This window comes from Stegostoma tigrinum, chromosome 28 (genome assembly GCF_030684315.1).
Source record: "Stegostoma tigrinum isolate sSteTig4 chromosome 28, sSteTig4.hap1, whole genome shotgun sequence".
NCBI lineage: Eukaryota > Metazoa > Chordata > Chondrichthyes > Orectolobiformes > Stegostomatidae > Stegostoma > Stegostoma tigrinum.
Genome location: NC_081381.1, coordinates 34,186,382 through 34,201,642, shown reverse-complemented (window position 1 = coordinate 34,201,642; position 15,261 = coordinate 34,186,382). Strand labels below are relative to the sequence as shown.

General features: G+C 42.9%; 1 protein-coding gene across 3 annotated transcripts in view; it reads right to left on the bottom strand.

Moving 5' to 3' along the window:
- Positions 1 to 1,114: 1,114 nt before the first annotated feature.
- Positions 1,115 to 15,261, bottom strand: part of LOC125466681 (C-X-C chemokine receptor type 3-like) — a 131,381-nt gene continuing 117,234 nt past the window's right edge. For 2 of the 3 annotated variants that reach the window (XR_009447399.1, XR_009447398.1), the window contains exon 3: positions 3,724 to 3,835. Coding sequence is in view for 1 of the 3 variants with exons in the window: in XM_048561539.2 (XP_048417496.1) it covers positions 2,732 to 3,835; positions 11,946 to 11,972 (1,131 nt within the window). In the remaining 2 variants the exon portion in view is untranslated. Of the gene's footprint in view, positions 3,836 to 11,945; positions 12,066 to 15,261 lie in introns of those variants that run through there. The other variant, XM_048561539.2, reaches the window with a different exon arrangement.

Below are 15,261 nucleotides of genomic sequence, written 5' to 3'. Positions count from 1 at the left end.
TCTTGGTTATATCAGTTGCATATTCTCAGATTATCCCTGGGGCAACAACAATTGCCTCTCTGTCTTCTTATGTAGGTAGTTAAATGTTTACATTAAAGGCTGGGTTTTCTTATTCCTAACCAATTCAATTGAAATTAGTGGATATAAAATCATAGATTTTTCTGATTCTTTAACTTCCTCAACCTTACGATCTCTCTGCCCTTCACTATCAGCCATACCTCAGTGGCAATATTTTCATGTCTGAGTCAGGATGTTGTGTCTTCAAGTTTCGGTCTGAGACCTGGGTTCAAGCCTCTTCTCTGACTCTCCACTGTATACTGCTCAGATCAATGCCATAGACCTTGTGACACTATTTGAAGAAGAGAAAAGGAGTTATCCTGGGTGTCCTTGCCAATGTCCCTCAGTCCACATCACTTGAAAGAAACAGATTTTCTGATCATTATTTCATTGCTGTTTGTGGGAGCTTGCTGTGCACAAATGAACTGTCATGTTTCCGACATCACAACACTGACTGCACTTCAAAAATACTTCTTGGCTCTGAGATTGTAGGAACTGCCGATGCTGGAGAATCTGAGATAACAAGGTGTGGAGCTGGATGAACACAGCAGGGCAAGCACCATCAGAGGAGCAGGAAAGCTGAGGTTTTGGATCTGGACCTTCTTCAGAAATGGGGGAGGGGAAGGGGATTCTGAAATAAATAGGGACAGAGGGGAAGGCAGATAGAGGATGGATAAAGGAGAAGATGGGTGGAGAGGAGACAGACAGGTCAAAGAGGCAGGGATGGAGCCAGTAAAGATGAGTGTAGGTGGGGAGTCAGGGAGGGGGTAGGTTAGTCCAGGGAGGACAGACAGGTCAAGGGGGTGGGATGAGGCTAGTAGGTAGGAGTTGGGGGTAGGGATTGAGGTGGGAGGCGGGGATAGGTGGGAGGAAGGACAGATTGGGGAGGCGGGGATGAGTGGGCTCTGAAAATGCTTTGAAACATTCTGACCTTTTGAAGGCGCTGTATAAAGTTGTCTTTTTATTGGTAATTTTCCATTCCTCTGGTGCAAGGACCTAGCAATTGACACTCCTCCCCCACCACCCCAATCGTCCCCACCACCCTTCCTCCCACTCCCATTGCCTCTATCGATGGTCAGGCTCCATGTTGTGGCATTTCCTCCTCAAAATCTCCCACGTTTCCACGTTCCTGTCCACAATAACTCACATCATCAAGTCCAGCTGTCTGACAATGATTTCGGCCACCCTTTCTAATATCTGCTTCAATGGTTTGGGGTCTGTTTATTTGCCCTGTTGCTTCTGTTCAATACCTTTGTTAAAGGTGCTGTGATATTATTTGCTGTTATTGGCTTTGCATGTCTTTAGATTTCCGGGACTCAAACTTCATCCATTGAAATGAGTGCACATTAAATAATTAGCCCCATATGTAATGCCAGTTCTCTCTTTCTAATCTGAATGTGAGTGAGTGCTCTGAATGTTTCTGGGTTTCACTTCTGTTCACACTCTCTCTGATGAGCATGCTTCTGTCTGACTTGGTCTTTGGTCAGAATTTGTGTATTCATTGATGCTATTATCTTCCTAGACGGTTCACTGCTTGGATCTCCCGCTCTGTCCTTATACATTCCACTCAGGCCATTTGCATCCATTGCATGATATCCTTCGACCATTTTCGCCTTAGCTTTCCTTTCCCACATTTTCTTGTTGATCTTTACTTGCATTAATTATCTCTGTCTGCTCCAATGAAGTGGCCAGGATTCAGTATCTTTCTGATGTGTCTGTCAATACTGAAGTAAAATGAATCTTTTGTCTTCCTTCTTTAGCTGTAGAGAGCTGATAAAGTTGTCTTACTTTACATCTGCTTTTTATGGGCTTGAAGGGTCAGTTTTTGACTTTTTATTTATAAAGTCACGTTAGCTCTGTTATTAACGTTTTTGTCCCTTTCAGGTGATCCTGACCAAATCCTTGTTCTTTTCATCATTATTTGTTGGGGTCCAAATTTCCCAATCTGTTTCTTAGTATTGAGCCTCAACTAAAAATTCCGATCAAGAAATCATGGGCAACAAAATCAGAAGTTGCTGGAAAAGCTCAGCACGTCTGGCAGCATCTGTGAAAAAAAACCTTAGTTAACGTTTCAGGTCCAGTGACCATTCCTCAGAACACTGGACCCAAAACGTTAACTCTAATGTTTTCTTCACAGATGCTGCCAAACCTGGGCTTTTCCAGCAATTCTGTTTTTGCCCCTTATTTACAGCATCGCTGCTCTTTCGGTTTTTATTTAGGAAGTTATGCGCAGTGTCATCATTACTTTAATATTCATGTGAATACATAAAGAACGTGGCAACCTATTGATAAAATGTTCATTATAGTAGCCTTGTTTGTTGAGTTGAACTGTAAGAAAAGCCCATTAACACAATTTGAGATTAATTCTTCTAACCTTGGTGAGCTATATTACACTGGGTTGATGCTTTGGTGGTTAAAGGTGCATTCCAGGCTGCATTGAAGCAATATTCACAAGGTGCATTAACAGTAAGTAAATGGGATTGAACTGAAGTTTTTTTCTATCGCCTAGTGGTAAAAATACATTAAGGGCCAGTGCACTAGATTATTAGTTTAGACAATACTCTCTCATCTCCAGTGGTGGCTTTGAATTCTGATTCAGAGATGAAATTTACTGCACATTGATTCGCAGTTGATAGCGTAATTCAGAGGCATGAATCCAATTTTAATTAAGACCTTAGATTCCAGAGTTCAAAGTATCTCCTGACTCTGATAATGTCAATGTAGACAGTCTGCTGCCCGGTTTGGTGTATTTCTTCACAGTCTTTGGACTGATGCAGCCGATAGCACTGAAAATCTGCAGCAGGTTTCTCCTGAACTTTACTCCAGCAAAAGCATACACAAATGGATTGAGACAGCAATGGAAATAGCCCAGATTGGATGTGATGGAGATGGCAATGTCCAACCTAGATTCAAAGACGCAGCTCCTGGCTATGAAGCCCAACCTCTGCAGGGTGTCTGTGAAGAGGACCACGTTGTAAGGGACCCAGCAGATGAAAAAGGCGCCCACAACCATGACAATGACCTTCATGGCTCTGTGTTCCTTGGTCTTTTGTATGTTGTGGGATCCATGTAGGGTTTTGATAATCATAATGTAACAGTACGACATTATTGTCAACGGTGCAAGGAAGCTGGTGATGTGGTAGAAAAATCGTAAGCCCACCATCCAAGCCTTGGCAGTGTTGGCATCAAAGTCATAGTGGCATTTCAAAATGCCACTGGGATGTGATTCTGTCAAGTATATGAAATCAGGGATTGCTAAAAGGACACAGAGGAGCCAAACAACAAGGCAGTTGATATGCACTGACAAAGACCTGCGCTTTTTGTACATCTGGACTGCGTGTACAATGGAAAGGTAACGATTAAAGCTAATGCAACCCAGAAGGTAGATGCCGCTGTTAAAATTGATATTGAACATTGCTCCAATTACTTTACAAGCCATTGACCCAAAGACCCAACCCTTGACTGTCTCCACAGCCCAGAATGGCAGACTGGCCACCAGGAGAATATCAGCGAATGCCAAGTAGAGAATGTATGTATCGGTCATGGCCAACGTCTTTCTGTTCTTCAGGAAAACAGCTACTGCTATTCCATTCCCCAACAGTCCCACAAAGAAGATGGCAAGGTAGAAGATGGGAAGGAAGACTCTGTTAAACGATGCAGCCTTGAAGGTGGCACAGTTAACATAGGCTTTAGTGAGGTCTTTGTCGCTGGTGTTTGGGAAATAGTCCCAACTTGGACTGGAGTTAAAGATGTCCTGAAAACCATCCAAGGTGAACTCCTGGAAGGAATATACAACATTTAGTTATCATGGTTAAAGGAGGAACTATGGGTACCGGAAATGTGAAATAAATATATAAATTGGCCACAGAAAGTATTCAGGGCCAGAGTCGAGATGATTGGAAAATTTCTCCATCAGTCATGCCTAGAGATTAGCATTGGTCCCTGTAGCCACTGTCAACGTACATTGGAGGCTCACAGAGCAACCCAGAGCACTTTTTAAAATGGGAGTCAGAGGAGCAAATTCAAACTTATCTTGGTGCTGTCTTTTCACCTCTGCCATTCCTGGACATGAGCATGGCATGCACATTCCGGTCATCTCCAACCAAAAATACTAAACAGCCTTACAGGATCACAACTTGCTAACTGATGTATGTTTACCACCTAAAACAGAAAGTCCATTTTAAAGTGGCACCAGCTACTGCTGACACTGTTCCTGCCCATTTAGACAGATCTCTTGAACTCTACATCCCTCAGACTTCAATCATTCCTGAATCCACAGACTTTTAAAACCTAGTCATGATATCACAGAATCACTTCTGTGTGGAAGCAGGTTACACCAACCCTCCAAACACACCCACCCCTTACCTTGCATTTCCCATGGCTAATCCAACTGTGGGAGGAAACCAGAGCACCCAGAGGAAATCCACACAGACGTGGGGAGAATGTGCAAACTCCACACAGACAGTTGCCTAAGGGTAGAATCGAACCCAGGTCCCTGGTGCTGGGAGTCAGCAGTGCTAACCACTGAGCCACCGTGCTACCTTATATCACCTAGCTAATGCTCCAAGACTTATTTTGCACAAGAGTGCCATGCTGTAGAGCTACACTTCTGCAAACTAATCAAACCATGTATTCAAGTTTGATAGAGTCAATAAATGTGGAGCTGGAAAAGCACAGCAGGTCAGAGAGCATCTGAGGAGCAGTGAAGTCAATGTTTCCATTTGGAACCCTTCATCAGTTCTATGGACGGGGAGGGATTCCCAGAAATAAATGGCACTGGGAGGAGGATAGGTGTGATGGAGATACGTGGATGCAGGTAAGGTGTTATTATGATTGGTTAGTGGGAGGGGTGGAGCAGATAGGTGAGTCAGAAGATGGAGGGATTTTAAAGCTGATGGAGTCAATTTTCAGTCCCTTGGGCTGTAAGCTCCATAGAACATAGAACATAGAACATAGAAAAGTATAGCATAGTACAGGCCCTTCGGCCCACAACGTTGTGCCATGGAATAATCCTAATCCAAAAACAAAATAACCGAACCTACATTCCCCTCAATTCACTGCTGTCCATGTGCATGTCCAGCAGTCGCTTAAATGTCACTAATGACTCTGCTTCCACGACTACCACTGGCAAACTATTCCATGAGCTCACAACTCTCTGGGTGAAGAACCTCCCTCTGATGTCTCCTCTATACCTTCCTCCTAACACCTTAAAACTATGACCCCTCGTGGCAGTCAATCCTGCCCTGGGGAAAAGTCTCTGGCTATCGACTCTATCCATGCCTCTCATTACCTTGTACACCTCGATCAGGTCACCTCTCTTCCTCCTTCTCTCCAGAGAGAAAAGTCCGAGCTCAGTCAACCTCTCCTCGTAAGGCAAGCCCTCCAGTCCAGGCAGCATCCTGGTAAACCTCCTTTGCACCCTCTCCAAAGCCTCCACATCTTTCCTATAATAGGGTGACCAGAACTGAACACAATATTCCAAGTGTGGTCTCACCAGGGTTTTGTAGAGCTGCAGCATAACCTCGCGGCTCTTAAACTCGATCCCCCTGTTAATGAAAGCCAAAACACCATATGCTTTCTTAACAACCTTATCCACCTGGGTGGCAACTTTGAGGGAGCTGTGCACTTGAATACCAAGATCCCGCTGTTCGTCCACACTGCTGAGAATCCTGCCCTTAATCCTATATTCAGCATTTAAGTTTGACCTTCCAAAATGCAGTGGGGTACCTGGTGACCGGGCAGAGCACTGTGCTGATGGTGCCCACCATGAGCTGTGTTCCCTGCTATTATTTGCAATTCTGTCAGCGTGAAATGCAACTGGAAAATGGCTGGCACAATGCCAGGGTGGACAGAATCAGCGTCAGTTTGAGCAGTGAAAGTGCAGGAGCATGTCTGCTGGACACTACAACATTGAAAGGGGCAAATGCATGAAGTAGGTATTTGCAAATTCCAGCTGCATTTAATTTTCAACCAATTCCTTTCCCGATTACAATGCATGTGGAGTCAATGTGCTTAGGGTTCAAATGCTGATCAAAGGCAATTTACACCAGGCCATTGGTGATTGCAAATCTAACACTGCCACCTCAGTGATGCAAAAGTTATCTTCGCCTCCAATCACTTCTGATAAGGGTGCTGTAGGATGAGGGGAACATCTCAGCATCATCTGTTGTGTAAATATGACGACGGACTCTACTGAAAACAATGAAACATTGTCCGATTGACATGGGTCTAGGATGGGAAGGGGAACAGAGTGCAGCTGGTACTCCCTTTATGGTGTAATGTGTGCTCTGTCAGCCAGCATAGCAGCTTCACCAAGCAGTGCCCATACTGTGACCAGGCCATGAGAGGGGCAGACCATAGGGTTCCTGAAAATGTGATTTTGCTGCTTGGACCAGTCTGGGAGATTGGGTTGGTGGGGGGTGGGGCTCGGGTGCGGGTTGTTACAGGTCCTCCCTAGTCCAATCCAGACTGACTGTGCTGCATCATCCTGGTGTATTGTGCTCTGTGCAAGTGGAGCGGGTAGCAAAGCAATGTGATAGGCTGTGAGAAACTGAGGGAATGGGAGCAGTCTTCCCAGGAGAATGACAAGAACAGTGGGGAGGAGGAAGAAGCTGTCCTTGTGGACATGACACATCAGGCAGGTGCTGATGGCCATTTGGTACCAGTCAATGAGAGCTGAATGCAGCAAATCATCATAGAATTGTAAAATGGTCATTGGTCATCATGTCATCATGTTGTTCATATTATGGGGGTGAACTACAGTCTCTACTCAATCTGTGTTTGCTTTCTCTGCCTGTCAATAAAAGCTCACCTTTGAAATTGTCTGATTGCCAAAAAATACCATCCAAGAAACATGATGCAGCCAAAAGCCAAGAAAAGTTAAGAATCAACCCTGACCAAACAAAAAAGCCCCCAGAGAACTGCTGATGCTGGAAATTAGAGACAAAAACAGAAATTGTTGGGAAAACTCAGCAGGACTGTGGAGAGAAAGCAGAATTAAAGTTTCTGGTCCCGTGACTCTTCTTTAGAACTGGCTCAGCCCTGGATATGTATCTTTTCTCCATCTCTTTTCCAAATTGGTGACATCCAGCTGTCAAGCCTGAGTTGCTCGATTAACGTAGAGACAGTCAATTTTGTCGCTAAGGTTTGTACAGAAAATATAAACAAAACCCTGCGACCTCACACCTACTCATGCTTAGAAACTGAAAAGGGAAGAAGGTATAAAAATGCATACAACTTCTTCACTGCGGTAAAGGTTCGTGGACAGTTACACTGACTGTTAGGATTTGCTTAACATCTGACCATGGATTTATAAACTGACTAACCCATCTGTTTCTTACACAGATTCATACATCATGTCCTTCATTTAATCTTCAGTTGCTGAAGCTATTTATTTTTTCCATCCGGCAGCACAGGCAGCACAGGGCGAAGTTCTATGGTCAGCTGCCTGATGTTGCCAGAACAACTCTGTCCCTGCAGCTCAAAGCTCTGCAGAGTGTGCATGGAAGCTGAAAATGAGTGTACACTGAAGAACTGCAGGCAGAAATGGAGAGACAGTACCCTTGGAGTTTCAGAGACCCATCTCCCTGCTTCCCAGTGTTAACTTTAGCAGAAACCGCTGTCTGTGCTGATTGAGCATTAATAGAGATTTTGGCAGGCTCAAATAAGTTAGGCCAAAGAAAAGTTATCACTTTTTATTGATTGTAAGAGGACTAGGCGACACAGTTTTCAAATGCTGGGCAAGAGGTACAGCTGCAATCAGAAGGAATTTTTTTTATGGATCAAATGATGTTAACCCAGAACTTGCTGCCTCTGGGAGCGGTGGATGTAGAGGTGATCAATGACTTTGAGAGGAGGTTGGATGGGCAGTTGAGGGACATAAAACCAGAGCACATGGGGACAGGACAGTAGGATTGGGATTGGGATAATGAGGTGTAAAGCTGGATGAACACAGCAGGCCAAGCAGCATCAGAGGAGCTGGAAGGCTGATGTTTCGGGCCTAGACCCTACTTCAGAAAGTGTTCAGGATTGGGATCGATTGGATTGTTATGGAATGAGGATGAACTCCAAGGGCCAATAGCCTTCTTGTGTACCACAATGACTCTATAACTCATTCTGATGAAGCTATGATACAATCTCAGAAATATACAACAGGCACTGTGCCCAACTCCTCCGACATCAACCCTCACTCCCACATGACATAAATACCAAGTTTAATTACCACCACCCCCCACCAAATAACCTGCAGTTTAATCTGAGCCAAATTCTGAACTGGGTTCCATGGCATCTGATTGTCTGCTATAGTGAAATAATTCACAAATTGCTAATCTCAGAAATTGCTCAGGGATTACTTTGGAAGGCTGAAAATTGTAATGTTGGCAATTTCAAGCTGACCAATTTGAGAGTTGGTCACAGTGTTGTCTGGGAATGATATCATATCACAGTGAGGGAATGATATCATTCCTGAGGCAACCTCCTTAGACTACTCAGCAACTGAAAAAGCACAGAATCCAGTGGAACTGTAGGAAAAGTTGGCAAACAAGTGAAGGGAAACCCACACTTAAAATGTTTGGGTCAGGAATTGGTTCAAAGTGCCCAACAGCCCAAAATCTCTACCGAGGGCCACTCAAAGATTGGGCCGTAATAAGGTGATCCTGGCTTGCTTTAGGTACAAATTGTCAACTTGCGGTCAGAATCCTGGAAAATTCAACTGGTTCCATTCCGTTCCCAGTCCCATTGTGAGTCCTTGTCTGGGATTGAAGTAAATGCCCATTGTGTCTGGGTCAGGATTTTGCCTGAACTGTGGTGCTTTCGCGCAAGACTCAGGGTGCCCTCTGCCTCAAATAGTTATCTACACTTTCCCCTTCGGGGGAATGTTTGTTCTACTTTCAATGTGCACTTATAGCCGCAGAGCTACACACAAGCAACTCTTCAATAACCTGAAGGAAGCCTTGACAACTGCACATCAATTTCCTTTCCAACTAATTTTCAACAGATGTTTGACTTTTTTTTGGAAAGGGTGGGAACTATGGGATCAGGAGCAGGCTTTATCAACACTGCTGTCCCAGTGTATTAGATCAGTGATTCTCAGTGTGTGTGTGGGTCGTGTGCGGGGCTTGGTCCATGAAGATCCTTCACCAGGTCGGATCATGTAATGATCCAGAATGTGAGTCACTCCCTCTGCCAAGACCAAACAGGAGAGAACAGGCCAAAACCTGTATCCCCACCACTCGAGTCACATCACACAAATATTCCAGATCACACATACACAGCAAGGACAGCAACAACCTGTGATTATAAAGTGGGATATAAATGTTAGAACATAGAACATAGAACAGTACAGCACAGAACAGGCCCTTCAGCCCACAATGTTGTGCCGACCATTGATCCTCATGTATGCACCCTCAAATTTCTGTGACCATATACATGTCCAGCAGTCTCTTAAATGACCCCAATGACCTTGCTTCCACAACTGCTGCTGGCAACGCATTCCATGCTCTCACAACTCTCTGCGTAAAGAACCTGCCTCTGACATCCCCTCTATACTTTCCACCAACCAGCTTAAAACTATGACCCCTCGTGCTGGCCATTTCTGCCCTGGGAAATAGTCTCTGGCTATCAACTCTATCTATGCCTCTCATTATCTTGTATACCTGTTGTGGAGAGATAGTAGGAACTGCAGACACTGGAGGATCTGAGATAACACGGCATAGAGCTGGATGAACACAGCAGGCCAAGCAGCATCAGAGGAGCAGGAAAGCTGACATTTCGGGCCTAGGTCCTTCTTCCTGCTCCTCTGATGCTGCTTGGCCTGCTGCGTTCATCCAGCTCTACACCGTGTTATCTATAAATATTGTAGATTTTGCTTGATGAATATAGATGTGAGAAAAATCTGTACATTTCAGAAGAAGACTATTGCAATGTTCCAAATAAAGGTGTTTTCTTATAAAATTAACGTTGTAATATGAAAATGTCTGTACTTTTGCATATTAATAATACACAGAAATTTATTACAGTCAGTAGCAAACTGCAGCGAGGTGTTTGCGGCTACTCATTAATCGTGATCAGTTTTTGTTGCACTGGCAAGTGACAGTGGGTCGGGTGAGATTTTGAGGTGGTTCGTGGGGGTCTGCTGCTCTGCCTTGATTGGTTCATGGGTGAAAATGTCTGCGAATCATTCGATTGGATCATGACTGATCACTGCTCATCTCCATTGTTCCATATCACTTGACACCCTTACTTAAGAAAAACTGATCAGGAAGTGATTTGAAGGAGGTCAGCCAGGTATAAGTTGTCTGATTGGGGCTGTTGACCTGGTCCAATCAGAAGGTCCTGGCTGACAGATATAAACAGGAGTGTCAGGAGTGCCCACTCTAGGAGCCAGGTCTGAGCTAGCTGGGTCAGTGTCATGTATGCTGCATGCGTAAACAAAGAGTAACTTGGTCGTGGGTTACTGGCCTTTGTGGAGCTATTTCAGATCAGTTTTAGCCCTTACATTTCTAAGTAACAGTGAAATTCAGAGAGATGGTTCAAGACAGTCACTACCGTTTTTGGGATGAAGGTTTCCTGGTTTTGATCCTGATTCCAAGCTTGAATTTAAGGGTTTTTCTCAATGTTATGCATTGCTGCAACCCAACAATTTTCCCTGAAGCTATCCTGTCAAATCCTTTTAAATTTAAGACATCTTAACTTAGTACAGTTAAGGGAGTACAAGCCAATCCTTGTGCAAATGTTTTCACAGTTAATCCTTTAAAAGTAGCAATCCGCGGAGATAAATGGTTTGCCATCTACATATAACCATCATTTTATACACATCCTTTCCTTTTTAACTAAAATCAGCAACCAGAGGAATTTCAGCCATATGGAGTCTTTCCTCTGATGAACAGGGACTAAGGTGGATCCAGGCATTTTCTCCTCGAGCCCTAGACTGTAAAAGCAGACAATGGTGATTCGCAGGAGGGGTGAGACACTTGAGTGGTAGCTGCTATGGGTTCTGTAGTGTTTCATTGTTCAATTATTCTGAGTTAAATGATGAGTCTGTTTACAGTTCTCATTCACTATGCTTGAATGTTTAAGTCTGGGGATGGACTCAGACCAAAGTAAAAGAAAGTAAGCCGAAAGGTTGAGATTCAGAATGAAGTAGGCAATGACATGTCATTAGAAATGAGAGCTTGGAGGAGCTAACCCTAGTCCCAAGCCAGCATAAAGAGAGTCAAGAACTCAGCTGAGAATACTGTCAATTTTAATTTAGTAGATTCAAAGAACTTAGTTTGCCACCAGCTTATAATTTCATGTAAATTGATCACTAAATGGACCACAGATTATAATACTTAATGTGATAGAATATCATTACATTTGAACTTTGAATTAGCTGCTCATTCAATTTAACACAAAGGAGAATAAAGGAGAGATGTATAATATGTAGCTAATCTGACATTGTTAGTTTTCAACCATCCCTCAAAGTCAAAATAATGCCTGTAATCAGAGGACAACTTTCCTAAACAGACAATAAAAATGGAACAACGCTCATCCTGCAAATTACAACAAAATCAAATAGGAGTCTTTAACATTTGATTTCACCAAAGTGATAAATCTCACCCATATCCAAATCATTATCAATATTGAATTGTTGCATTGTCACGCCATAACATCATTCAATTGTCCCCTCTCCAACTATATCCCGTCTTCCCAGCTTGACAAGCATTTCTTACAGATCCAAGCCTCATGTTCCCCACAGTAATAATCCAATAAGGTAATGGATAACAAATGGGAACGCAGGACACTTCCCACCATTGTCCATGCGCAAGATTGTCCAGGCAAGATCAGTGAGTAACAACTAAACATTGGCACAAAGACACAGTTCGCTGAGACAAGCAGAACAAGCTTACCGTGTACATCCACTCAGATTGGTCCATGTCTAGTGAGATATAAGCCTTTAGCGAAAACCTGGCTTGTAATCCTAGACTTTATATCTAACTTAGTCCCCTCACTGACAACAGAAGCTGGCAAATCCCTCACCGGAAGCAGTGAACAGGAAACAGCTGTCACTCAACTTTAAAAACTAAAACCTGGTCAATGAACAGCTCCTGCTGGTGGTATGTGGTCAAGGTGCCTTTTTAACTGATCAGCTGAGTATAACTGTGACAATTCAGCTGGTCTTCCAGGTACTTTCAAAGCGCAATATACTTCAACCACACACTCACACACACACACACACACACACACACACACACACACACATATACGGCTACAGACAGACACATACACACACAAATCTACACACACCCACACACGTGCACACACACAAGCACACACACTTACATACACACATGCACACACACACACATATTCATCTACACACATACACACACACACATACACACATGCACACATGCACAAGCACACACACACACACATATACACACATGCACACATGCACAAGCACACACACACACACTTACATACACACATGCACACATGCACAAGCACACACACACACACACATACACACATGCACAAGCACACACACACACATATACACACATGCACAAGCACACACACACACACACACACACACTTACATACACACATGCACAAGCACACACACACACACACACACACACACATGCACACATGCACAAGCACACACACACACACACGCACACATGCACAAGCGCACACACACACACACACACACACACACACACACACACACGCTCTCGCTGCTTCTTGAGCAGCCTCTGCTTTCCATCTTTGTGCTCCTTCAGATTCTCTATGTCTTTATTTGCCATTTTTCTCCGGAAGATGTTGACTTATGCAGTGTACAATGCCAGGGTCACCATCTACTCACCAGTGACAGACAGCTGAAGGGTTATATCTATTCTCATTGGAAAGGAGGATTAAGGCCTTTGTGCTGATCTAGGTTTTGAAAACAATCAGAGGAAATCTCCAAGCTGTATGAAGAAAGGGATTTTGCACAAAGAAAAGTGATTACAATGTAAGATGATCATGAGCCAAACAACATGAAGTTCTGCCTAAACTGATTGAAGGAACAGATGCCATATACCCAGTACTATCTACTGCCCAGTACTACATATCAAGTACTACATACTCTGTACTCTCTACTACCCAGTGCGATATACCCAGTACTCGATACCACCCAGTACTATATACCCAGTACTATATACCCAGTACTATATATCACACAGTACTATATACCACCCAGTACTATATACCACCCAGCAGTATATATCCAGTACTATATACCACCCAGTACTACACATCCAGTACTATATACCCAGTACTATATACCCAGTACTACATACCCAGTACTATATACTCAGTACTATATACCACCCAGTACTACACATCCAGTACTATATACCCAGTACTACATACCCAGTACTATATACCCAGTACTATATACCCAGTACTATACACCCAGTTCTATATACCCAGTACTATATACCCAGTACTATACACCCAGTTCTATATACCCAGTACTACATACCCAGTACTATATACCCAGTACTATATACCCAGTACTACATACCCAGTACTACATACCCAGTACTATATACTCAGTACTATATACCACCCAGTACTATATATCCAGAACTATATACCACCCAGTACTATATACTCAGTACTATATACCATCCAGTACTATATACCAAGTACTATATACCCTGTACTATATACCACCAAGTACTATGTAGCCAGTACTATATACCCAGTACTATATACCCAGTACTATATATCCAGTACAATATACCCAGTACAATATACCCAGAACTATATACCACCCAGGACTATATACCACCAGTACTATATATCGAGTACTATATACCACCCAGTACTAAATACCACCAAGTACTATACACCCAGTACTATATACCCAGTTCTATATACCCAGTACTATATACCCAGTTCTATGTACCCAGTACTATATACCCAGTGCTATATATCCAGTACTATATACCACCCAGTACTATATATCCAGAACTATATACCACCCAGGACTATATACTCAGTACTATATACCACCCAGTACTATATATCCAGTACTATATACCACCCAGTACTATATATCCAGAACTATATACCACCCAGGACTATATACTCAGTACTATATACCACCCAGTACTATATACCCAATACTATATACCCAGTTCTATATGCCCAGTTCTATGTACCCAGTGCTATATACCCAGTACTATACACCCAGTACTATATACCACCCAGTACTATATACCCAGTACTATATACCTCGCAATACTATATACCCAGTACTATATACCACCTAGTACTATATACCACCCAGTACTATATACCCAGTACTATATACCCAGTACGATATACCCAGTACAATATACCACCCAGTACAATATACCCAGAACTATATACCACCCAGGACTATATACCACCAGTACTATATATCGAGTACTATATACCACCCAGTACTAAATACCACCAAGTACTATACACCCAGTACTATATACCCAGTTCTATATACCCAGTACTATATACCCAGTTCTATGTACCCAGTACTATATACCCAGTGCTATATATCCAGTACTATATACCACCCAGTACTATATATCCAGAACTATATACCACCCAGGACTATATACTCAGTACTATATACCACCCAGTACTATATATCCAGTACTATATACCACCCAGTACTATATATCCAGAACTATATACCACCCAGGACTATATACTCAGTACTATATACCACCCAGTACTATATACCCAATACTATATACCCAGTTCTATATGCCCAGTTCTATGTACCCAGTGCTATATACCCAGTACTATACACCCAGTACTATATACCACCCAGTACTATATACCCAGTACTATATACCTCGCAATACTATATACCCAGTACTATATACCACCTAGTACTATATACCACCCAGTACTATATACCCAGTACTATATACCCAGTACGATATACCCAGTACAATATACCACCCAGTACAATATACCCAGTACTATATACCACCCAGTACTATATACCTAGTACTATATACCCAGTTCTATATACCCAGTACTATATACCCAGTATTATATACCCAGTAATATATACCGAGTTCTATATACCCAGTAATCTATACCCAGTACTATATACCCAGTACTATATACCTAGTACTATATACCCAGTTCTATATACCCAGTACTATATACCCAGTTGTA